Source organism: Eubalaena glacialis, chromosome 6 (genome assembly GCF_028564815.1).
Source record: "Eubalaena glacialis isolate mEubGla1 chromosome 6, mEubGla1.1.hap2.+ XY, whole genome shotgun sequence".
NCBI lineage: Eukaryota > Metazoa > Chordata > Mammalia > Artiodactyla > Balaenidae > Eubalaena > Eubalaena glacialis.
This window is the reverse complement of record NC_083721.1, coordinates 96,825,008-96,852,701: the sequence shown is the minus strand read 5'-3', so window position 1 is coordinate 96,852,701 and position 27,694 is coordinate 96,825,008. Positions and strand designations below refer to the sequence as shown.

General features: G+C 36.4%; 1 protein-coding gene across 1 annotated transcript; it reads right to left on the bottom strand.

The window, feature by feature from the left end:
• Positions 1–2,402: 2,402 nt before the first annotated feature.
• EIF5A2 (eukaryotic translation initiation factor 5A2) lies at positions 2,403–16,006 on the bottom strand. The gene is made up of 5 exons (XM_061193437.1): positions 15,891–16,006; positions 15,007–15,206; positions 14,356–14,460; positions 3,996–4,127; positions 2,403–3,407 (listed from the first exon to the last, which is right to left on the bottom strand). Exons 2-5 carry the CDS (start codon positions 15,169–15,171, stop codon positions 3,348–3,350), a joined length of 462 nt encoding a protein of 153 aa, XP_061049420.1. The 5' UTR covers positions 15,172–15,206; positions 15,891–16,006; the 3' UTR covers positions 2,403–3,347.
• Positions 16,007–27,694: the final 11,688 nt, after the last annotated feature.

Sequence of the window (27,694 nt, the reverse complement as noted above, 5' to 3'; positions counted from 1 at the left end):
ATGAATTTTTGTTCTGTTGTCCCTAAATATGTTTGAGAATCACATCAAAGTTTGGCTCTAAAACTATCTTTGGGGTCCAGGCCAAAGGAATGCTTTCAGATATATCATTAAGGATAAGGGTCTAAGATAAGACTACCAAATTCTTTTCTAAAATGAAAAAAAATATGGCAAGATTCCAGTATAGATGTTACTAATGTTCCCATTTTTTTTCTTGACTATTTAGTATATGGTTTAAGTATGTTGATATTACAGATTTTTGTTTGTATGTATCACTCTATTACAATTTGGGAAAAATTTGCAATATACTTTCAGGCAGTTAGCTTTGAAATAATGAAACTTCAGCACTTAGCACAAACAGCCCTGAGAACAATGCATTCAAATTACAGTTCAACTAGAAATAATCTAATTGAGAAACTTTAAAGTACAAAAACAAATTCTGGAAAAGCTGTAAATTAAAAAAAAAAAGTTACCAACATTTGAGGCACTACCAGACTACAGTACTTTTAAGAGTTGGAACGACTTTGCAAAAAGAACCAACATACAAAGCTATGTGTGCACATGCACACTCATTGTGCTATAATGAAAAGTTGTGTCCCCAAATTTTATAGCCTAAACATTTTATTGCAGCATCTCTTATTAAAGATTTCATGCTCTGGCTGCAGGAGAGTTTTGATAATTGTTATAAAGCATTGGTACAGAATTTTTTACCATAAATGGAAACGGATTCAAGAGCTTGGTTAGCAATAATTTCAAGCGACTGACAGCCCTTGGAGGGGAGCATGAAAGAAACACCATAATTATGTTTATGATGCAAATGCTAAGTCAAAGTAGCAATAATTTGATCTATTTCAGAGGGTATACAACTTTGTAGCGAATAAGGTATAACAAAGTCTTCACAGTAGAAATAAAATATGTTGTTCTAGAAGGAAACAAATATTCCACTTGTTACTATAATATTGTATATAAATTGGTGAAATGCCTACAGACAAAAAGGTATCACTGTATAATCTATCAAGGTGACAGTCTACATTCTATACATGGTAACTTTGACATTTAACATTTGCTACAAAAAGTACAACAAATACTAGGAATCAACTTTTAACATTTCTGATGTCAAAAAAGAATGAAGTCACTTCTGTTAAAAAATATGTTTCCTGCTTCCTTTTAATACAGTTTATAAAGCTTTTCTAAATGAAATATATTGTTCTAGAGAAACATGTACTAACTTATGTGAAAATAAACAGTCCCATATCTTTAAAATCTATACTTATAATTAATTATATGACAGAAGAGTATTTAAACTTCATTATAGTACCTAAAATGAAATATTTAAGCATAAATAGCTTTTGCCATTCAAGATATGAAGGTACAGATGCATTATAATTTATATACACTTACCTCACAATTGAAAATATATTTATGTGAAGTTTGACAAATTACGAAGAACAAGGGCATGTCAATCCAGAATTAATACTAAACCAGAACACTAGTGTGGTTAACTGGGGTCATATGAATGACCAGCAAGTAACACAGATTGATAACTTTCTGGAGTTCCTGTGGGTAACAATGCCAACCAGTCACAAGTAAGATACATATTACAGAGTACTAAAAAACTAGAGCAGTATGTAGTAGACACTTAAATGGAATACTGGAAAGAATTTAGTCTAATTACTAACTGTGCTTTGGATGGGCAAAAGCTAAAATGTTATACTAAAAATGATTAACTACAACCTCAATATTTCTTGTGCTTTAGAATTCCTCTTGCATTTCCTTAAAGTATCTTGCTGCTTCTCCAAATGGGTTTGCTGAGGCCAATACAAGATTTAAAAGTGTGAGCAAATTAAGTAACTAAAACTTTGGGATCTTCTGTTCCTAATGCTATTTCCAGTCACTGAGTAGACCAGTTACAGCATCATACATATTTTCTTCTAGATGATAGGTACAAAGGCCTTTTAGAAGTCAAAGTATGATGAGAGAGGTCTCATAATGAGTCTTAGAGAATGAAGTTATTACTGAAATGGTGATTTTGTTCTAAGTTGCACTGCAATATAATGACTGGTATTGAGTCAAAGGTCCTCACAAACCCTGTGACAATGCCTAGAATTCTGGAAATATAGATATATGATCCAAAAGACTAAACAGAAATGTAGCAGAATCACCTAAAATACTTTTTTAAATAATTGTTTATAGAATTTTTTCCTAGACATATTTCACACCAGTAACTGAATTAAGTCACATGACAATCAGATAAAATACATACACTTCTTAAGTTAAATAATAATTATCACACAAAGTGACTTTTCTTCTATGATTCACTTTCATGTTAGAAAAAACATACATAAATTGAACAAATGTTCCAAATCAATTTAAAGTAAGAATTTCCAGTTTTGTCTAACAAATATTTTGATGTCAAAAAAGTCTACTTAAAAATGGCTGAAAAGGAGTGGCTACTACAAATACCAACATTTATTCAACATAATTAATAAAAAGTACTGCATAGTATCCTGTAAAGCAGGTCACTCCTTTAAATAAAGAGAGAAAACAAGAGTTAAAGGCAAAAACACAAATGGAAACTTCCTATTTTTATGTTGAATACAAAGGCCTCAAATAAAAACCTATAGCTTTAACCAACATCCTTTGCCATTGTCCTTTGTGTCTTCCTTACAATATGACTTGCTAACAGTCACAAAACAGTTTAATGCCTCTGTCAACCACAAGAAAGTACTAAAATCACCATAATATAGGTTATATTAAGTCTACCAGCAATTTGGCAAAGAACAGAATGACTGAGGTAATACAGGTGGGCTGCACATGGTTACTAAGATAAATGGCACTTTTTGATAACATGATTTTTAAGGATCTGTACTTGCCACACCCATGCTGAAACTCTGACAATTCCAATCCATAATCTACTTATTCTATGATATTAAGTTTGAAATTAATGCAGAGCAATTCAACTTAAATGTGGTGCTTCAATACCACTAGATGCTACATTGTTTGATTTAAAACCCTGGTTTATTTATCATTTAACTAAAATTTAGGAACGATTTGCTCAGACAAATCACATCTTCTGAAGCTATCTTGTCTGTTTCTTAGACTTACATACTGAAAACCACAGGAAAGTTATAGGAAAGACACCTACAAAATTTTAAAAAAAGAATTATACATCTTGATCATTTTTTTAAATTACGAATTGCCTGCAAAACTAACTCAGCACAATTTCAAAACAATTAAAAAAGAAATGAGGTTGCTTATGAATGCCATAGCTTTGGTGACAACTTAGAACCAAACTTTAGATCTGCAGTTGATCCAGACCTAAACATTTTGCTCATGCCTGATGTTCCCATTTATTTGCAGGGCTTTATGGCTACAGCACATTCTTCACTCATTGCACACATGACAGACACCTAGAAGGAAAAAAATGTAGGCAAAAATTTATTCAAAAGGCAATACATATATAAGATATAGTTAATTCATCATACATTGGATATTTGTGGATATTTTATACATATTGATTTTGTAAAGAGGTATTCCAAGACCAAATAATCTACTTTTTTTACAGTTTTCTAAAGCTAAATTTCTCAAATTGTGGTTTTTAAGAAAAATTCCAGGGAACAGGAGAATAAGAACTATAAATGTTTCAATACTTATTAGACGTTATACTTCTGAGAGTTATAACAAAGATAAAGTAAGTCACCTTCACTCTTTAGTATTCCCATAACATCCTTTCTCATCCTTAAGAATAGTTCAGGCTGATCTTCAAAACAAATTCAGCGTTGACAGTGTCTATGTAGTAAAAAATGAACTTTGATACTTTCTTTGGTAATGGCCATGGTAAAAGGTATCATGGGAAAACTGCCTAGTTCTAGAGATCATTTTCAACATTTCATCAGTATTTAAAAGCTATATTTGACCTATAGTATTTTATGCTAACTAGTTTAGGTCAAAGTTTTTATAAAATGATTTAAAAAAACAATCTCTCCATAGGTCTGTACCTGCACATCTTCACCTGCATTGTATTTTCCTTCTATTTCTTTGCCTAGTTCACCTTCTGGCAGCTTAAGATCCTCACGAACTTCACCAGTTTCTGTCAGCAGGGAAAGGTAACCATCCTGAATGCATATCAGCTATTGAAAGAAATTATATCATTTGTACTGATTAGATTACACCCACTCCTTTGTAATTTTTACATAAATTGACAACTATATTAATTTGTATAAGTACACAGTAATACATTAATACATTTTTGGTGCTTAAGAATGCTACACATACAAAAGCATAAAATAGGTATAGACAAAAAATATAAGTTCATTCCTTCCTGCACTCGCCCCTCCCCCAAATCTCTACGTTATTAAACAGTTTAGGCTTTTTAATAGAGTATCCTGAAGTTATGTACACAATATATAGTTGCTTTAAAAAATAAATGGGATATTATAAGTATTTTTCAGCAAGTTGTTTTCACTTAATATGTCTTAGAAATCTTTCCATTTTGGAAAACATGGACCTAGCTTAGTCTCTCTAATCACTTCACAACTGCAAAGTTATACTGTAACTGATTTAACCATTTTTGTATTAATGGGCATAAAAGTTATTTTCAGTTTTTCACGATTACAAACAATGTGTTTTATAATTTGATTATGAACAAACTGAAGTGGAAAATTTTGGGTCTCCAGCTCACTGCTAACAACACTAGATTTTTTAAGAAAGAAAAACATTAGCTTGTTGATGACATTAATGAAACAAAACCAGTCATCAACCTAACCTGCAAAAAAGAACAGTATTGATATCATTGAATTTCTTTCATTACAGGTATGAGGAAACTGCCAGGCCACATTAATTTATTCTAAAAGCATGTACACCATCAGTGTGCCTAGAATTTTAACAATTTTTTTTTTTTAAATCAGGGTATTGTTGCTTTACAATGTTGTGTTAGTTTCTGCTGTACAACGAAGTGGAGTTCCCTGTGCTATACAGCAGGTTCTCATTAGTTACCTATTTTATACATATTAGTTAGTGTATATATGTCAATCCCAATCTCCCAGTTCATCCCACCCGCCCTTTCCCCACTTGGTGTCCGTACATTTGTTCTCTACATCTGTGTCTCTATTTCTGTCTTGCAAACAGGTTCATCTGTACCATTTTTCTAGATTCCACGTATATGCGTTAATATACGATATTTGTTTTTCTCCTTCTGACTTATTTCACTCTGTATGACAGTCTCTAGGTCCATCCACATCTCTACAAATGACCCAATTTTGTTCCTTTCTGTGGCTGAGTAATATTCCATTGTATATATGTACCACATCTTCTTCATCCATTCGTCTGTTGATGGGCCTTTAGGTTGCTTCCATGACCTGGATATTGTAAATAGGGCTGCAATGAACACTGGGGTGCATGTGTCTTTTTGAGTTATAGTTTTCTCTGGGTATATGCCCAGTAGTGGGATTGCTGGGTCATATGGTAATTCTATTTTTAGTTTTTTAAGGAACCTCCATACTATTCTCCATAGTGGCTGTATCAATTTACACTCCCACCAACAGTGCAGGAGGGCTCCCTTTTCTCCACACCCTCTCCAGCATTTATTGTCTGTAGATTTTGTGATGATGGCCATTCTGACTGGTGTGAGGTGATACCTCACTGTAGTTTTGATTTGCTTTTCTCTAATAATTAGTGATGTTGAGCATCTTTTCATGTGCTTCTTGGCCACCTGTATGTCTTCTTTGGAGAAATGTCTATTTAGGTCTTCTGCCCATTTTTTGATTGCATTGTTTGTTATTTTGATATTGAGCTGCATGAGCTGTTTGTATATTTTGGAGATTAATCCCTTGTCTGTTGATTCATTTGCAATTATTTTCTCCCATCCTGGGAGCTGTCTTTTTGTCTTGTTTATGGTTTCCTTTGCTGTGCAGAAGCTTTTAAGTTTCATTAGGTCCCATTTGTCTAACAGGTTTTATAAAAGGCAATCACCCAGCATACCAGATGCTACCATTGACATACACAAAAAGAGTTAAAGACATGGTGCCTGGTCCCCTTCAGCCACTATGACATAACACAGGCATACCACAGAGGTAGAGTTTCAAAGCTCTCCTCTATGGCACTACCAACTCTGGCAATGGCTTTCCACAGAAACCCCACCTACCACCGGAGATTTCAGTTTTTGCACATGTCTACAATCTCAAAAACAAAAAACCATCCAACTGAGCCACCACAAACACTTTTAATTAATCTTTTGGTCACTCAAACATTTGTGAGGTAGTTGGCAGAAAAGCGGGAAGCAAGGAGGTGGAGACAGAAGTGTAATTTTTAAACAATTAACCACAGGCTCATCTTTTTTATTTCAGCTCTTTTAACAATTCCCTGAAGTAGAACCTGTCAATTTCAAGAGTTAAAGGTTCCCACTCCACTAGTGACTGAACCACATAAACCAAATAATAATACTGATATTTTGGTATTTATATGGTATTTTATTTTTTAAAAGGAATTAATAAAATAAGCCATGGGATGAAATTTAAAGCATTTCAAATACAAAAAGATACAGACATATTATAAAACATCTACTAAAATATATATTGATAAATATTAAACATTAAAATAAATTGCTATAGAAATAAAATTTAAAATTTCAAAAATAAAGCTAAGCTACAGAAAAGTAAAATTAAATAATAAAAAGGAATTATTTGATCTTCTTAAATAAATTATTTATTTAAAAATTTTCAGATATTGAGAAAAGGTGCAAAAATAATGCAATGAAATCCTTTATCTTTTACCTAGATTTACTCTTTGTTAACATTTAACCACGTGCTTTTTTTCCCTCTCTGTATATATGGAATATATAAAATGCATACCATACACATTCTTATTCTTTTATTTTTGCTGAACCATTTGAGAGTAAGTTTCAAACATCATGACTCTTCAGCAATAATACTTCACTGTGTTTTTCCCAAGAACAAGGACATATTCTTACATAACCACAGTTTATTTTTCAAAATCACGGAATTCAATATTGCTAACATATTATTCAATATATAGTCCATATTCAAATTTGCCAATTGTCCCAATACTGTCTTCGATAACAATTTTTCCCTTCCAACTCCAGGATCATGCCTTGTATTTATCTGGCTGTCATGTCAGTTTAGTCTCTTAATTTGGAACAGTTCCTGACCCTTTGTGTTGCATGACATCGACATTTTTGACGAGCACAGGTTCACTGTATTATAGAATGTTGCTCAGTTTGAGTTTGTTTCCTAATGATTCAGCTAGTGCATTTTTGGAAGGATTACTACATATATGATGTGTCCTCAGAGTATCACATCAAGGGGCAAATTATGTCACTATGTCCTATTACTGGTGATATTAACTTGATCACCTGGCTCAGGTAGTATCTGCAAGATTTTTCCTCTCTCAAGGTACCACTTCCCCTTTTGTAATTTTCAATCTTGAAAAAAATAGCTAACGGTGTCATTTTTGTGTTTCAAGCATATTTCTGTGCAACTTTTTCAATCTTCCCTCAAAGCCCTCTCTGACGCTGTACAGTTGGAAGGAGAGGATGGTAAGAAAACAGTTATAAGTCAATTCTAAATATTTCCTTCTGATTCTTCACCTGTAAGCAATCTACTTATTTGATAACTCTGAGATGTTTATGAACAATTTTTTTTTTTGGTAGAGAGAGCTATCATTTTGCTAATAGCAAGCAAGGAGACAGGAGAGGGCAGGGTCAGAAAACTTGTAATAGAGGAGTCAGGCATGCAGTGGTGTAGCAAGCTGCTGAATGACATTTGAAATTATACCATACACCCAAAATCCTAGTACCAGAATGTGGTATCTGTCATTTCCTACTGAAAGAATCCAATGTATGGTGCTATTTCTCTCCATAGGACTCCTGGGAAAATGGCTAATTCCAGGTACAGAGTAGGAAGTATACAAGATGAGAAAGCATGGTGCTATTAAAGACCACTAGATTCATATCAAAGGGATTCAGGAGCTAACCAGAATAAGGTCCGGAATAAAGAAAGAACAATTTGAGAATCAATAATGATAATAACTACAATGGACTGAAACATAAATGTGTTTAAATGCTTGAGTTCATAGTGAAAAAAAAAATTTCACTGGTCATCTTCAGTAGATGCCAGGAAACCAACTAATTTTGAAAACTGGTACTTAAAGGGAAAGAATCAAGTATTTATATTGGCTTTCCTACTACATACTGTACCACAGGGTAAACAAAAAAGCTGAAGGAAACTTTCTCTTATAGAAGTGTTCTGGCTTTTAAAGAAAAAAAAAAAGTAACAGATTATTACTTTGTCTCCTTTAATAAATTAATGGATTGAGGCAATTATTACATATCTAAGAACATCACAAAAAAAGAAACCATCAGGGGCTTCCCTCATGGCGCAGTGGTTAAGAATCTGCCTGCCAATGCAGGGGACACGGGTTCGAGCCCTGGTCCAGGAAGATCCCACATGCCGCAGAGCAACTAAGCCCTTCCGCCACAACTACTGAGCCTGCGCTCTAGAGCCCACAAGCCACAACTACTGAGCCCACGTGCCACAAATACTGATACCCGTGCACCTAGAGCCTGTGCTCTGCAACAAGGGAAGCCACCACAATGAGAAGCCTGCACACGGCAACGCAGAGTAGCCTCCGCTCGCCACAACTAGAGAAAGCCCACACACAGCAACGAAGACTCAACGCAGCCAAAAATAAATTAAAAAAAAAAAAAAAAAGAAACCATCAGACTCATTTACTTGATGGTTGCACAGAATATCACCTATGGAGTAATTTTTGTTAAAGAAAAAAAGAAGAAAATAAAAATCTAAAGTGGATCTGATCAAGTCTGTACATCTAATTATCAATTTTCAGGAAATATGTGGGACAAAGGAAATGCAATTAGCAAAATACAGACTGCGCGAAAGTCTACAGAACAACTTATCTAGTTTCTTCATCAAAAATGGAGGGGAAGAGAGAGAGAGAGGGAGAAAGAAGGAAGGGAGGAAAGAGAGGGAAGAGAGACTCAAATGCATGTCTGAGAGAGGAGAACCTATAAAGTAGATTTAAGAGATACCTCAACCAATTTCAATGCGTGGACTTTATTTAGGTCCTGATTTAGAAAAACTGTAAAACAAAAACAGTAACTATCACATCGGAAAAAGCAAAACGCAAACAAAAAAACAAAGACAATTAGGAAAATGTAGATATTGATTGGATATTTGAAGATATTAAGGAATTACTAATTTTGGGGGTGCCACAGTATGCTTTTTATTTTTTCAGCCCTTACCTTTTAAAAATGCGTAGCAAAATATTTGCAGATGAAACGATAAATGATATAATATCTGGAATTAGCTTCAAAATAAACAAGAGGTAGAGGGTACAGGAAATAAAAATAGATGGTGGGGTATAGATGAAACAAGACTGGTTATGTACTGATAATTGTGGAAGGTGGATGATGGGTACGTGAGGTTCATCATATTTTGAAAATGTCCACAATAAAAAGTAAAAAAGAAAAATGCTATGGTATATAAGAATTCTAGAAAGAGCACTGTAACCACTAAATAGTTGGGGGTACAGGGAGCTGAGGAAGCAAAGCATGAACTAAAAGGAAGGATATGGGGAGAGTAAGTGACTGCAGATTCTATCCATGATGTGGTCTGGTAAGAAAGAACATGAAAAAGGAGAATTACGGGGGAACTTTTTTGCTTGTATTTGTATTATTGGTATACAACAGAAGAAGGCTGGAGAGGGAATAGCATCATTACAGGTGCCTTAGCCCTAATTTCTGAATTTAATTTTATTTCTCAATCTATTTCAAAACAGTCAGACTTTCAGGTAAGACCTCCTCCTTTCTCCTTCTTCCTTTTCCTCTTCCCCCAGCACTCTCAAGCTACTTCTTTAGAGCTGCTGGTCCCTGGAGGGAACTGAATGTTTGATCATTGGTATCAGACAACACAAGGAAATAACACTATCATCAACTAGAGTGTTATTTGACACACCAAGCCATAAAGTTGGGTATGCACAGCAGCACTCCATCATCAAGTGGAAGCTGTGTATGTGAGATCAACTTGAGCAGCTCTTGAAAGCACCAACAAGTTGTATGAGACTCAGAAGCACCTTCTTCTGCAACATCCACAATTTCTCCCTCAACTTGTACCAATGACTTTGTGGGGAGTTCCCTATTACCAGCTGACTGAAAAACAAAATTCAGAATGGTTTCTAGATGGTTATGCATAGTCTGATGAAACTATTCAGAGGTGGCCCTGAAAGACAGTGGGGATGAGAACTTCATGTACTAGACTTGAAAGAAGAGGGAACCAAAGGTTTGGATTTACATTGATTATGGGCAAGGGCTAAGAGTATGGATGGAAGGTCAACAAAACTGAAAGAAAAAGATGGGAAAATTGCTGACAATAAGGTCAGGGAAAGTGGTACGTGGAGGGACCTCTCCAAATAGAGAATGTGTCCATATAAATGCTTACCAAGGGGACATGCTACCGAGGAGGCAGACAATTAGGTGACAAGATGATTCTACCTGTGAATGTCATTTAGCTTCTTTTTGTAGTCTTCCCAGTCCTTGTTCAATTGGCTCACGAACAATTGGCCATGGTGGCATGGGCTCAATGACACCGGTTTTCTCTCACCAAGGCTGATCTGACTACAGCCACTGCTGGTACCTCACAGCAGAGACCAATACAGAGTCCCTGATATGGCACCATTTCCCCGGGGTAAGAGCCAGCTACCTGGTAACACTGTACTCCCTCCATCATGGAAGAGGCAGCAGTTTGTGCTCACTGTAATAGATCCTTACTCCACATATAAACTTGCCTTTGCTGCCTGCAGTGCTTCTGCTAAGATCTCATCTGAGGATTTGTAAACAGTCACATTACTGTCAGTACCTCACATAGTCTCATTTCTGGCTAAAAAATTCATTTGACAGGCAAAATAAAAAGACAACAGGACAATGCTCAGAGAATTCACTGGTCCATGTCCTCCATCATTCTAAGACAGTTTGCCTGTGTGCATTTGCCTATTGAAGACTCATCTTTGCCTCCTGCTGAATGACACTCTCTGGGTCTGGGTGCTGTTTTACAGGTTAAATATATTCCAATATATGGTACTATTTCTCCCATAGGTAGAATACACAGGTCTAGGAACCAAAGGTAGGAGGCTCTTCTCACTATTACCCTTAATGATACTGTAGCAAAATATCTGTTTCTTGTCCCTGCAGTACTGGGATCTGCTGGTTTAGAGGTTTTCTACTCCAAAGAAAGACTGCCTTTACCAGGGAACACAAAGATTCCACAGAACGGGTATAAATTATAAAAAGACTTTAGGCACAAGGAATTCATAGCATCATTATTTTCTTTGTTGTTCTATTTTAAGTTGCAACAACAAAATTCAACTCCATATCCAAAAGACATACCACTTATTTGAAGAATATACTAGGATTTAATATTCACAGTTTTGGCAATTCATCAATAATCCAAAGATGCACAATATACACTTTAACATGTCCTGTAGTGATTAGTTTTCCTTCTGAAAAGTGGTCTTTAAATGACAGGTAAAACTTGAGTAAATGCAGAAAAGGCATTTAACTTGTGGTGTAGTGCACAGGAACACAGAACTTTCTAAAGAAATATGACTCAAGTGCGTACCAGAGTTTGAACAAGCGTTTCTATATTTAAGAGTCTGGGGATTCCCAAAGGTGTCTGGGTGTATTTGTATTTTACACCATCAGTGAGCCCCAGATAACCATAACTACTTTTGGGAGAAGTGATGGAAATTAGCAATTCCAATCCAAGCTACATCTTGGAATGGAATTTAGGAGACAATTTTCCTTTCATTCTGAACTTATGTTAAAATATGTAAAATTAAAATTGTAAATATTGATACATTTCTTTTCCTAAACACTTACTTTTTAATTATTATAATGAACAGATATATATATTTCACTTTAGCTGACTGTCAAACTGGCACTTGAAATACTGAATTCAGCAAATACAAAGGACTACATGTAGCTAAATAATAAGTAGAAATTTAATCAAGGCCCTTGGAAAGGTTAGTGAAGACCACCATAGGACAATAAATATAACTGGAAAGGCTCATGGAACTAATTTTTTTTAATGAACAGAAATAAGTATTCTATGGTGACTTGATAATGAAGGGATGTGATCACTGAGTGTTCCCTCTGCAAGGCACTATTCTAAGAATTAACTAATTAAACCTCACAGTGATTCCATGAGGAGTTTATTATTCTTATCCTTATTTTATAAAGAAAGGCAGGTGAGAGATTAAATAACTTGCCAACCAAGGTCATGCAGTTAATAAGTGCCAAAGCAAGGATCTGGACCCAGACTGTTAGGCTTGAGTCATTCTCTTATCCGCTCTGGAACACAGACTACATACCAAAGGCTGGGACTACGGCGAGGCAAGTGAGGCACTTGTCTTGGGTGCAAAATTTAAGGTGGCGTGCACACGCACACGCACACACACCCCTCAGTGATCAGGTTAATGTAATATTTTTAAAAATTAGAATTAATTCATAAATTCTATAATGAACAAAATATCAGACAGGATCAGGCCCCTGTGTAGCTTGGCATTGTTTCTGGTACTGTCTTTATTTAAAATTTTGTGCTTGAGGCAAGGGCCTCACTCACCTCATACCCCTCATCCTAGTCCAGGTCCTGCTTTATCTCAAAATAAAACCCAAACCAAAATTTTCCCTTATGTTAAATCTTGAGCTCCAATCAATGACTGGCTAATTTGATCACAGTAGTAGTCATCTGAACTACTGATACCATCTTTCTGAAACACTCAAGGGCAAAAGCATTGTATATTGAATGAATATTAATGAATATTGAATATTCAAAGCATTCACACGTTAAGGATGAAAACAGAAATCTATTTTTGGCAAAAGAAAATTCTATGCTTAGCTTCAGTTGGCTGTACTATCTTTACCTCATTGAGTAGTCAGGTACGCATTTAACAAATGTTTATTGAGCGTCCACTATATGCCATGTCTAAATTAGGTGCTCCAAGAATAATGGAATGATTAAGTGAAGTTTTTACACAGGAAAAGGGGAAGCAGAAAAAAAGCTACTTTTCGGTACATATCTACTTATGAGGGAATTATGGGGTACATTTTCTCATTAATCTTCATATTATCCCTCCTTTGTAGACGAGAAAACTGAGGCTCAGAGAGGTTGCGTAATTTGTCCAACATCACCCAGCTTGAAAGTGGCAGAACTATATCAAAACTCAGATCTGCCTGACTTAAAAAAAATCTTGCTATTCTTATACTAAGACAATTCAAATTTCTATGAAGACTCCAAAGCAACCTAGAAAACATTTGTAAGTGGGAAAATGAAAATATAAAACTGCTTACTAGATTAAAACTGTGTAAAAATATGTTTACATATGGTCAAAAAGCAAAAGGAAATCATTGGATAATTGCAGTTAATGGTGACATTCTTTAAAAATTATACAACACAATATGAGGTATAGAAAGGAACAAGTTTAAATTGGGTAAAACGAATTCGAGTGTCACACTTGTATTTTTCACTATGTAAAATGAAAAGAGTTCTCTATATAGTATGCTTGATAAAGAAATTGCAGACTTTCAAGAAAGACTTTAGTTATGATTAATCTGAGCTCCCACATTCTATGAGGTCAGTGGTTTGGTTACCATCAATACTCCAAACAAGAAAACGCTATCATTAAACATGACTTATCCAAATGCATAATTGGAACTAAAACTTGCAGTTTATACCTATAATTTAACAAAAGGTCACAGCATGGTCACTGAATACAAATAAAACAATTACGAAGTTTTTGTATTTTCTTCACCAAATTCAGTGACCATACACTTTATCCTTTGTAATTATGGCTTTCAACTTATTTCCCTATTTAAGAATACCAAATTCTGACACATATTCACTAATACACACAAACTTGGTTGGTGGAACATGAATTCCAATAATTTCTTGAGAGTCTTAGGTCTGGTAAGGGAAAAGAAATACCTGGAAAGTATTTACAACAAAGAGAAACAATTTACAACAAAGCAAATAGTACTTTCACTAAACATTGGACTCACAATATGGAGTCACTTGATTTGAGAAATAATAAGTGTTCAAATTTTTTAAAATGCAAGAATGTTAAAAAGTGGCAAACTAACAGTCATCCTAGACAAGGTACAAGTGTTAAACAGCACTATCTATTTCTCCAATTTCTAAAATAAGTGGTACTTAACAATTGGTTAGAAAAACCTACAAAACTACTTGTGGGTTTTATTAAATTACAATGGACAGTAGAAAGTATCTGCACCTTTAGGAAACAAGCAGCATTCTAAAGGAAATTAGTACTTACTTGATAATCATTTCTCTTAATATTTGGAACATCCATGTTGTGAGTAGAAGGGCAAATATCTTCATATTTTTTGCCCGTGAAAATATCAATTCCAACAAGGTGAACCTAACAGAGACGGGAGAACAGGAAACTGTTTAATCTTTGCCAAGATATCACTCATTACATACACAGATGCATAATACCAAAGCTGATTATGACAGATTCTTTCTCCTTCCAAGGTCATCTAATTTTACTTTCTTAAAAAAAAAATGTAGTGGTCATACAACTGAGAAGCAGTGAACAACTAGACAGTATCATGACATATCAAGACCCAATATCATATAGTCTAGTAATTCAATCATAAGAGTGATTAAGAAAAATGAATTTAGGTTCGTTAGAATGATGTTAGAACAGGTTTTCTCATTTGTAAACTGAATAGATTGTCTAAGTCACTAGGATTCAGGAAAGTTTCAGTTCCCCGTTAATGAAACATTATAAGGGCCCAAGAAGGAAATGTTACCTTTCAGTATTCAAATAGCTGATCACCCAGTAATTGTGGGAAGAAAAAAAAAAGTGTCATTATACGCTTATAACTACAGAAACCTCATGTTCTGTAATGGAATACAAATGATCAAAATCCCAACACCAAGAAAGACCTGGAAGGGCAATTACCTTGGCATGACCGTGCTTTCCAGTTTTGGAAGTTGACATCTCCACTATTTTGCATGGCCGTCCTTTGAGCACCACGAAACCGTTTTTGCGCAGGGCCGAACACTGCATAGGGTAAGTGCTGGAAGCCCCAGCATCTCCAGTAGTGAAATCAATTTCGTCCGCCATGGTGGGCTGGGGAGATGGTTGCTTTTCTGAGGGTACTATGCAAAAAGTTTGTTTGCTTTTTAACAACTGGCATGCAGGCAGGGAAACGCCTCATTTCGGAGAGGTTACGAGCCACGCATCATGGATCTATTATTTTTGCATTTATAGAACACCCACCCAGAACAGTGGGGACTTTCTAACTCCGGCCTTACAAACTTTTCCATCCTTCGGTGGGGAGGTGGGAGGGAAGTCGCAGAAGAGCTCGCTGGGGGGTGGGGGATACCCGCCCAGGGTGCTCACCCGCGCTGGGGGCAGCAAATCCCGGCCCCCACCGTCCCACTGCAGGAGGAGCCGGTGACTTTCCCGCACCGCGCCGCGCCTCCCGGCCCTCCGCCGCCGCCCGGATGCTCACTGCGGGGGGCCCAGCCCAGGCCTCATGTCCCCACGAAGGATGGAGATAACAGGGCCTGGCCAGCAGCACCTGGCCCTCGGGCAGCGGGAGCGCACTTCTCCCCCCAGCCCGCAGCGCCGTCACTTCGACCTCTCAGACGCCCCCTGTCCTGCCGACGTCCCCGGCCCGGCCCGGCGCCTCACGGGCCTGAGCCTTGGCGGGTCCCGCGCTCGCCTCGGTCCCCCTTCCATCCTTCCTCCTCTCCACGGTCGGGGCTCAGCTCCGGCCGCCTTCCCCGGCCCTGCCTCGCTCCGGTCGCAGCCCCACCACCTTTTCCCAGAGTCTTCACCTTTCAGCAGGGAAAGAGCGCCTTTCGCCTGCGTAACCGCGCCAGTCCCCCACAGCTGCGGGGGCGGCAGCGGTGGCGACCGCGGCAGTTCCAAGAGACGGGGCGGGGCCGCCACACTTCCCACACCCCGGCCTCCCCGCCCTTTCCCGCCCCCACATCAGCCCTACTTCCGGGATAGGTCCCGGCGCGTCATAGGCACCGCCCTCTCGTGCTACCATTGGCTACAAGGTTCCCGAGGCCCCTCCCAGTCACGTGAAGAGCGCCCTGGCAACCCCACGTGCTGCGGATTAGTGCACTTCCGGCGTGAAGAGCACTTTCTGGAGTTCGGTTGCTGAGGGTAAACTCACCGGCAAGGAAACTTGCTGCCTCAAACTTTTAGGTTCGTTACGTTCGGGTCCCAGTCGAAGTTAACGGGAACCAAGCCACGCACTCGGTGGGCCTTGCCCTCAGGCGCGTGGCGGTTGTCATGTGACGGCTGCCAGAACTCTCGAGGCGTGGGCCTTCAACGGTTGTGCCTCGTGGCTGTGGAGGGAATTTTGTGTTCCAACTTCTGGCCCAACTTGCAGCCCTACTTGGCATTGAAAACCATGCTTCTTCCTCGAGGAAGAGCCTGAGTGCAGTATTTTATTACGTGGCTCCCACTGTGGGTTTTGCGGGGGACCCTAGCCACCCATGATGAGATCCCAACAGCCACTGCCGCTGCAGCTCCGCCAGGATGAGCAGCTCTCTCAGGGGTGGCAACTCCTGAGACGTCCTCGACCTAAAAAGCAGCGGTGAAATGACCTAACTCACTCCTAACATCAGAGGCTGTTATGGAGTTTTGGAGGCGAATGGGTGCCTGACTCCTACTGCATTGTCCAGCAGAAAGATGTTCTGCCAGACGCAGCTCTTCCTTCCTCCTGGCATTGGCATTTGAGTTTGAGGTATGTCCGTACCTCGTTAGACCAGCTGGGTTGTCTTGGAATCAATGTGGAGCCAATAGCGACTTCAATAGGATTAGGATCGAGATTCTTAGAAAGAGATGCGTTCTCCTTTTCTCAGTGGTTTCACAACCCACCACATTCTCCTACCTTGGAGAGGTGACCTTTACCCCAGTTTATGTGGCCCTGTGATTTTGTATTGCTGTCTCATGAAAAATCCCATTTCTCACTTTCCTATGTGACTCTTAAGTTTTTTCACAGATATTTCACACATGTTGTCTAATCTAACCTTTACAGTAAGTAAGAGAACTCTCTAAACTGAGCTCAGCCTCTAGCTAATATGTGAAAGAGCCAGATTAGAACCCTGGTTCATGAGTCCACTCTGCTTTTCCTTACACCACCTAACCTTTCCCTATTATTATTAGGACAGTTACAAATATTTAAAGAGTATTTATGTAAGCAGGTAGTGCATTATTCCTTTAATTTTGACTGTTACTCCTTTTTTAACTTCAAATTTACTAAGTTATAACTTATACAAAGTGGAATTTACCCTTTTTCTATGAGTTTTGAAAAACATAGGCAGCTATGTAACTACCACTATAATCCTATAAACAAGATATAGGATATATCCCTCATTTCAGAAGTTTCTTTGTGCCTCTTTGTGGTCAGTCCCCTCCCGCCACACCCAGCCCCTGTCAACCATTAACGACTACTCTTTAGTCTACATTTTCAGTTGTGGAAAAAGGCAGAGAAAAGTTGAGTAATTTGCCCCAAATTACACAGCTAGCAAGTCAGAGAGCCAGGATTGAACTCTAAGGCAGTTTGTCTCCACAATCACTGCTACCACCATATACTACCACATGCTGCCTATATACCACCATATACTGCATTCACACAAGATTTGGATTTGGTCAAATGATCCAGCGTCATTCATTCAATATAGTTGATTCTAGTAAAGTTGCTAGAACATTGAATTAGCAAATACTGAACTACTGCTACTAGAGGAAGTACATAGTACGTTCCTGTGAGCATGACAACATTTTGGTCAGCTAATATATAATCTTCCTTTATGAGTGTTTCTGTTTGAAGACACTTTATTTAATATATATTGGTTCATTAACATTTAACTCACAGCCAACAGCACTGTAATTCATGCCCAAAGGAAGCTTATCTAACACATATATGTTCTCTGTAAGGCACATCACAGCCTTCATGTGCTTAGAAACGCTAGACAACACTTCAGTACTATGCTTGGGGACCATTTTAAATAGCCAAGTCATCAACAGAAGTCACAAAAATGCGAAAAGCGGCACTAATAGACTGTGAAAAGAACACTTGTTTACAGTTTGATAGCTGAAACAAGAAGGCAGAGCATTGCCTTGTTTGACCTCGGCTAGGAAAATGTGTATTGGATGACTCAAATCTTTTGCTATTCTGTGAATGTCCACAAATGACCACGAAAGCACAGTGAGTATTGATTTTGGGGTTACAAGTAAACTTTAGTGACTAGGCATAGTCACAAATATGGAATCCATGAAAAATGAGGATTGACTTTTTATCTTAGCGCCCTCAGCACTGGAATTACTCTGTTGACCAAGATAGCCCCTTGTTCATTAGATGCTTGCTGTCCAGTGCAGGATACAATCTAGCAATTTTAACAGGTAGAATACTGATAAAGAAATAACTACAGGGTGCTGGAAAAAAGGGCTTGGTCATCCTCATCTGGTCTAGGTATTGTCCAATTGAAATATAATGCAAGCAACATGTAATTTTGAGTTTTATTGTAGCCACATAAAAAAGTAAAAAAGATGAAATTAATTTCAATAATATATTTTATTTAAGCCAATACATTCAAAATATTATTTCACGTCACCAATATAAAAATTATTAATAAGATAATTTTACATTTCTTATACTAAGCCTTCAAAATCTGCTATAGACTACATCTCAGTTAAGACTAGCCATATTCAAGTGCGCAATAGCTGTGTGTGACTGGTGGCTACCATATCGAACATCACAGGTCTAGAAGATTTAAAGATTACTTCTATGGGGGTGATATCTTAATTTGAGATCTGAAAAATGAGTAAAAGCAATGAGGAGGAGTTTGGAAATGTCATTTTAGGCAAAAGGATTGGGAGTACAAAGGCCTATAGGTGTCAGAATTGTGGCATCATCCTGGACTGCATATGGTTTAGTGTGACTGGTGTGTACTCTAAAAAGAAACGGGTGAATTTGGATTTTCTCCCAAGAGCAATAGAGAAACAGTGAAATGGTACATATAAGAAAATGACAAGAACTTATTTTTTTATTTAGAAAGACCATTCTGGTTGTGATAAGGAGAATTTTTAAGGGGGAGAAAATATTGGAAATACGAAACCAATTAGGAAGAAATAGTTAATGTTGGTGAACAAAGGTGGTGGCTATGAGAATATAGAGAAGACAGATTCAAGAGAATTGTAAGAGAAAATGGAAAGAATGTCATAGTTAATTGAATGTTGAGGGTCAAAAGGGAAAGGAGACACAGGATGTGAAGAAGAGAAAAGAGTCAAATTAAAAACTGGAAAGATGGTGGCACCATTTGTTGAGATAGAAAATATAAGAGAAAAAACAAGTTTCCAGGGAAAATTGAGTTCACTTTTAGGTAGATCAAGTTTAAGGTTCCTGTGGGAGAGAGTTATATGTTAAATAGAGATAGACATATGTGAATCATCAGTATATAGATGGTGATTAATGCTAAAGCAAGAGACTCACAGCTTTAAGGACACAGACTGAAAATGAAGGGATGGAGAAAGATATTCCATGAAAGTGGAAACCAAAAGAAATCTGAGGTAGTTTTACTTATATCAGACAAAATAGACTTTAAGACAAAGACTGTAATAAGAGGAAAAGAAAGTCATATAATGATATCAGAGTCAATCCCAGAAAATGGATTAATGTTGGTAAATATTTATGCACCCAGCATGGGAGCACCTAAATATATAAGACAAATATTAACAGACCTAAAGGGAGGAATAGACAGCAATACAATAATAGTAGGGGACTTCAATATCCCACTTTCACAACGGATAGATGATCCAGACAGAAAACAAATAAGGAAACATTGGGCTAAAACTACACGCTTGACCAGATGGACTTAACAGTTACAAAACATTCCACCTGATAGTAGCAGAAAACACATTCTTCTGAAGAACACGTGGACCATTCCTCAGGATAGATTATATGTTAGGCCACAAAACAAATCTTAATAAATTTAAAATTGAAATCATATCAAGCATCATTTCCAACCACAGTGGTATGAAACTAGAAATCAACTGCAGTAAAACTGGAAAATTCACAAGTATGTGGAGATTAAACAACATGCTATGGAACAACCAATGGATCACAGAAGAAATCGAAAGAAAAATAACAAATATCTTGAGGTAAATGAAAATGGAAACACAACATACCCAAACTTATGTGATGCCACAAGTGTAGTCCTAGGAAGGAAGTTATACCGATAAGTGCCTCCATTAAGAAGAAAAGAAGATCCCAAGTAAACAGCCTAAGTTTACACCTCAAGAATCCAGAAAAAAAAGCCTAAAGTTACTAGAGGGAGGAAATAACAAAGATTAGAGCAGAAATAAATGAAACAGAGGGTAGAAGGACAATAGAAAAGGTCAGTGAAAATAAGCAGGTTTTTTAAAGAAGATAAACGATATAGACAAAGCTTTAGCTACACTTACCAAGAAAAAGAGAGAGAAAACTCAAATTATAAACAAAAGAGGAGACATTACAACTGATACCACAGAAATACAAAGGATCATGAGAGACTACTATGAACAGTTGTATGCCAAAAAATTGGGCAACCTAGAAAAAATGGATAAATTGCTGGAAACATACAACCTACCAAGACTGAATCATGAAAAATAGAAAATCTGAACAGATCAATTACTAGTAAGGAGATTAAATCAGTAATCAAAACCTCCCAACAAAGAAAAGTCCAGAACCACATGGCTCCACTGGTGAGTTATACCAAACATTTAAGAAGAATTAATACCAATTCTTCATAAACTTTCCCAACATATTGAAGAGGAGGGATCACATCTAGACTCATTTTATGAGGCCTGCATTACTCTGATAACCAAAACCAGACAAGGACACTACAAGAAAGGAAAATAACAAACATAGTGCAAAAATCCTCCACAAAAATATTAGCAAGATGAATTCAGTACATTAGAAGGATCTATTCCAGGGGTGCAAGGATGGTTCAACATCTGCAAATCAATCTATGTGATACATCACATTAACAAAATGAAAGATAAAAATCATGTGATCATCTCAATAGACACAGAAAAAGCATTTGACAAAACTCAACATCCATCATGATAAAAACTCTCAACAAACTGTTTATAGTGGGACTGTACCTCAATATAATAAAGGCTACATATGACAAACCCACAGTTAACATTATACTCAATGGTGAAAAGCTACAAGCTTTTCCTCTAAGATCAGGAACAAGACAAGGATGCCCACTCTTGCTACTTTTATTCAACATAGTACTGGAAGTTCTAACCAGAGAAATTAGGCAAGAAATAGAAATAAAAGACATCCAAATTGAAAAGGAGGAAGTAAAATTGTCTCTATTTGCAGGTGGCATTATAGTACATGTAGAAAACCCTAAACTCCACCAAAAAAACTGTTAGAACTAATAGACAAATTCTATAAAGTTGCAGGATGCATATTCAAAAACAGTTGTGTTTCTACACTCTAACAATGGACTATCAAAAAGGGAAACTAAAACAACAATCTCCAAAGCAACCCAGTGTCCGTCAACAGATGGTTGGATTAAGACAGTATGGCATTACACACACACACACACACTCGAATATTACACAGCTATAAAAATGAAATACTGCTATTTGCAGCAATGTGGATGGACCTAGAGAATATTAATGCTTATTGAAATAAGTCAGACAGAGGAAGACAAATACTGTATAATATCACTTACATGTGGAATCAAAAAAAAATAATACAAATTAATGTATATGCAAAACAGAAACAGACTCACATATAGAAAACAAACTTGTGGTTATCAAAGTGGTGGGGAAGGGACAAATTTGGGGTATGGGATTAACAGATTAAAAACTACTGTACATAAAATAGATAAGCAACAAGGATATACTGTATAGCACAGGGAATTATACCCATTACCTGTAATAATCTATAATGGAGTATAATCTGCAAAAATACTGAATCTGTGCTGTACACCTGAAACTAACATAATATTGTAAATCAACTATACTTTAATAAAATAATAAATAATAAAACAATCCCATTTATAATTGCGTCAAAAAGAATAAAATTCTAAGGAATAAATTTAACCAAGGAGGTGAAAGACATATACATGGAAAACTCTAAGACTTCGAAATTGAAGAAGACACAGATAAAATATTTTCCATGCTCATGGACTGGAAGAATTAATATTGTTAAAATGTCCACACTGCCCAAACCAATCTACAGATTCAATACAGTTCCTGTTAAAATTCCAATGGCATTTTAAAAAATTTTTTATTTATTTATTTATTTATTTATTTATTTATTTATGGCTGCGTTGGGTCTTCGTTGCTGTGCGAGGGCTTTCTCTAGTTGTGACAAGCAGGGGCCACTCTTCATCGCGGTGCACGGGCCTCTCACTATCGCCGCCTCTCTTGTTGCGGAGCACAGGCTCCAGACGCGCAGGCTCAGTAACTGTGGCTCATGGGCCTAGCTGCTCTGCAGCATGTGGTATCTTCCCAGACCAGGGCTCAAACCTGTGTCCCCTGCGTTAGCAGGCAGATTCTCAACCACTGCACCACCAGGGAAGCCCGGCCTTTTTCACATAAATAGAAAATCCTAAAATTTGTGTGGAAATATCCCAAATAGCCAAAATAATCTAAAGAAAGAAGAACAAAGCCGGAGACATCATTTTTCCTGATTTCAAACCATATTACAAAGCTATAGTAATCCAAACAGTATGGTATTGGGACAAAAACAGACACATAGATCAATGGACTAGAAAAGTAGCCCAGAAAATAACCCATGCTATATGGCCAATTAATTTATGACAGAGGAGCCAGGAATGTACAATGGGGAGAGGATAGTCTCTTCAATAAATGGTGTTGAGAAAACTGGATAGCCAGATGCAAAAGAATGGAACTGGACCCCTATCTTATACCATACACAAAAATCAACTCAAAATAGATTAAAGATGTGAACATAAGACCCAAAACCATAAAACTCCTAGAAGAAAACATAGGGGGTAAGCTTCTTGAAGTTGGTCTTGGCAATGATTGTTTTTGGATATTTCATCAAAAGCAAAAGTAACAAAAGAAAAAATAAACAAGTAGGACTACATCAAACTAAAAAGCTTCTGGACAGCAAAGGAGACCATCAACAACGTGAAAAAACAACCTGTGAGGTGGAAGAAAATATGTATGCAAATCATACATCTGATAAGGGGTTAGTATCCAAAATATATAAAGAATCCACACAATTCAATAGCAAAAAAAAAAAAAAAATCTGATTTTAAAATAGGCAGAGGAACAGAATAGACAACGTGTGGGATGGAAGAAATATGTCTGCAAATCATACATCTGTTAAGGGGTTAGTATCCAAAATATATAAAGAATCCACACAATTCAATAGCAAAACAAACAAACAAACAATCTGATTTTAAAATAGGCAGAGGAACAGAATAGACATTTTTCCAAAGAAGACATACAGATGGCCCACAAGTACATAAAAAGGTTCTTAACATCACTAATCATCAGGGAAATGCAAGTCAGAATCACTAGATTATCACCTCACACTTGTTAAAATGGCCATCATAAAAAAGACAAGAGATAACAAGTGTTAGCAGGATGTGGAGAAAAGGGAACCTTTGTGCACAGTTTTTGGGAATGTAAAATGGTGCAGCTGCTGTGGAAAACATCATGGAGGTGCCACAAAAAATTAAAAATGGAACTACCATATGATCTAGAAATCCCACTTTTGTGTATATACCCAAAGGAAATGAAAACAGGATACTGAAGAGATATCTGCACTCCCATGTTCATTGCAGTATTATTCACATATTCAAGGTATGGAAATAACCTAAGTGTTTGTCAGTGGGTGAATGGATAAAGAAGATGTGGTATATATACACAATGAATAAAATATTATTCAGTCACACAAAAGAAGGATATCCTGCCACTTTTGACACATAGATAAACCTTGAGGGCATCATGCTAAGTGAAATAAGCCAGATGTAGAAAGAAAACTACTGCATTTAGGTTTCATTATACATGGAATATTAAAAAAAAAAAAAAATGTATGACATATGACATGATGGATGTGCCAATTAACTAGATGGGAGGAATCTTCTCACAACATATACATGTATCAAATCATCATGATGGACACTTTAATTTTCTTACAACTTTATTTGTCAATTATACCTCAATATAAAGTTTTTAAAAGAATGTAAAATATCTCATTAATAATTTCTTATACTGATTACATGTTGAAATGATATTTTGGATATGTTAGATTAAAAATATATTATCAGTGTCAAATAATTAGATGGGGCAAATAGAAAACAAATAGCAAAAAGAGAGAACTAAATTTAACCTTATCAATAATGACGTTAAATATAAATGGATTAAACATTCCAGTTAAAAGGCAACGATTGTAAAAAAAAAATAAAAAAATAAAAAAATAAAAAGGCAACGATTGTAAGACTGGAGAATCACACAGTACATGCTAACGACTTTAAATATAAATGGATTAAACATTCCAGTTAAAAGGCAGAGATTGTCAGACTGGAGAATCACAAAATACATGCCATCTACAAGAAATACGTTAAAAATAAAGACACATACAGGTGAATGTAAAGGGATGAAAAACTAGATGCCATTCAGACAGTTAGCATTAAAATGTAGGAGTAGTCATATTGATATCAGATAAAGTAGACCTCAAGACAAAGAGTATTACCAAAGGAAAAGAGACATTTCATAATGATAAAAGGATTGAATCTTTAGGAAAATCTGTACTTTAAGTGTGTATATGCCTAATAACAGACCTTAAAAATCCATGAAGCAAAAACTAATAAAACTAAATGGAAACATAGACAGGTTCACAATCACAGTTGGGTATTTTTAAATACCTCTCTCAGCAGTTTGTGAGAGGTTGGCTAGATTTGTCCTGTGGGTTGTAGTTCACAAATCCATGATCTAGAGTAAGTAGAAGGCAGGAAAGAATAAATACAAACACAGGATCAATGAGGTACTTTAAAAATAGAGAATATAGCCAATGCTGAACCCTAGATAGAGTTCTAAACAACAAAAAAAGAGAATACACAATTGACCAACATCAGGAATGAAAGAAGGGCTAGTGCCATAGATTCTTCAAAATAAATGGGTAATATAGAAGTATAATGAACAACTTATGGCAATAATTTTAACAAATTAGGTGAAATGAACACATCCTTAAAATAATGCAACATGTCAAAATGGATGCAAGGTGAAACAGAAAATCAGAATAGCCCTACGTCTATTTTTAAAAATTGAACTCATCATCAAAAATATTTCCAGAAAGAAATCCAGATGTTTTCTGCTGAATTCTATCAAAATTTTAAGAAGAAATAGCACCAATTTCACACAAACTCTTTTAGATATTAGAGAAGAGTACATTACACAAGGCATTTTTTGAGGCCAGCATAACCCTGTTTCCAACTCCTGACAATTACAAGAAAATTATAATCTAATATTCCTTATGAAGAAAAATGTCAAAATCCTTAACAAAATATTAGCAAGTTGAATTCACCATATATATATGAACGGGGAATAACATCATGATCAAGAAGTCAAGAGGGTTTCACTTTGGGAATGCAAAGGCTGTTCAATATTTAAAAATCAACAAATGTAGGAGTAAATGGATTTTCATGACATTGAATTAGGTGATGGTTTCTTAGATATGGCACCAAAAGCACAAGGAATAAAAGAAAAAGAGACAGATAAATTGGACTTCATCAGTATTAAAAACATTTGTACTTCAAAGGACACCATCAAGAAAGTGAAAAGAAAACCATGCAATGGGAGAAAATATTTGCAAATCATATATTTGATAAGGGATTTGTATATGGAATATATAAAGATCATTTACAACTCAAAAATAAACAGACAAATAACCCAATTTTAAAAATTGGCAAAAGATTTGAATAGATATTTCTCCAAAGAAGATATAGAAATGGCCATTAAGCACATAAAAAGATTATCAACATCATTAGTTATTAGGGAAATGCATATCAAAACCACAATGAGATACCACTTTATACCCACTAGGATGGCTGAAATAAAAATACAGACAATAACAATTGTTGGCAAGGATGTAGAAAAATTGGAACCTTCATACATTGCTGGTGGGATTGTAAAATAGCGCAGCTGCTTTGGAAAACAGTTTGGCAGTTTCTGAAAATATCAAACATAGAGGCAGCACGTGACCTAACAGTTCTGCACCTAGTTATATCCCCAAGAGAATTGAAAATGTACATCCCCCCAAAAAACTTGTACATTAGTGTTCATAACAGCATTATTCATCATAGTAAAAAACTGGAAACAACTTAATTGTTCATCAGCTGATAAATGGATAAGGGAAATATGCTATTATATATAATGGAATATTCAACAATAAAAAAGGAATGAAGTATTGGTTGGCCAAAAAGTTCGTTCTGTTTTTTCCATAAGATGGCTCTAGTAACACACAGTTGTCTTTAACTTCATTTGAAACAATTTTGTTAGACTGTATTGTGACAGCTGTCATATCAGCATGCATTAAAAAAAAACTTATCAAAATTGGTGAATTTTTGAGTAGCCATTTTAATATTGAAGATGGAAGAAAAAAAGCAACATTTTCGGCATATTGTGCTTTATTATTTCAAGAAAGGTAAAAATGCAACTGAAACGCAAAAAAAGATTTGTGCAGTGTGGGGAGAAGGTGCTGTGACTGATCGAATGTGTCAAAAGTGGCTTGAGAAGTTTTGTGCTGGAGATTTCTCACTGGATGATGCTCCACTGTCAAGTAGACAAGGTGAAGTTGATAGTGATCAAATCAAGAAATTAACTGAGAACAATCAACGTTATACCATGTGGGAGATAGCCGACATACTCAAAATATCCAAATCAAGCGTTGAAAATTGTTTGCACCAGCTTGGTTTTATTAATTCTTTGATGTTTGGGTTCCACATAAGTTAAACAAAAGAAACCTTCTTGACCGTATTTCCACATGTGATTTTCTACTTAAACGTAACGAAAACGTTCCATTTTTAAAACAAATTGTGATGGGCGGTGAAAAGTGGATACTGTACAATGCTGTGGAACGGAAGAGAACCACCACCAACCACACCAAAAGCTGGTCTTCATCTAAAGAAGGTGATGTTGTGTATATGGTGGGATTGGAAGGGAGTCGTCTATTATGAGCTCCTTCTGGAAAACCAAATGATTAATTCCAACAAGTACTGGAAAACCAAATGATTAATTCCAACAAGTACTGCCCCCAATTAGACCAACTGAAGGCAGCACTTGATGAAAAACGTCCAGAATTAGTCAACAGAAAATGCATAATCTTCCATCACGATAACGCAAGACCCAATGTTTCTTTGATGACCAGGTAAAAACTGTTACAGCTTGTCTGGTAAGTTCTGATTCATCTGCTGTATTCACCAGACATTGCACCTTTGGATTTCCATTTATTTTGGTCTTTACAAAATTATGTTAATGGAAAAAATTTCAATTCCCTGGAAGGCTGTAAAAAGCACCTGGCACAGTTCTTTGCTCAAAAAGATATAAAGTTTTGGGAAGATGGAATTATGAAGTTGCCTGAAAAATGGCA

Bases quoted from the DNA above. Each gene is read 5' to 3' on its own strand.
- EIF5A2 (XM_061193437.1), bottom strand. From the start codon at position 15,171: ATGGCGGACGAAATTGATTTCACTACTGGAGATGCTGGGGCTTCCAGC. The intron at 4,128-14,355 runs GTAAGTACTAAT...TTCTTTCAATAG, and splicing joins TTAAGAGAAATGATTATCAA to CTGATATGCATTCAGGATGG. The intron at 3,408-3,995 runs GTACAGACCTAT...TTTTCCTTCTAG, and splicing joins ATGCAGGTGAAGATGTGCAG to GTGTCTGTCATGTGTGCAAT.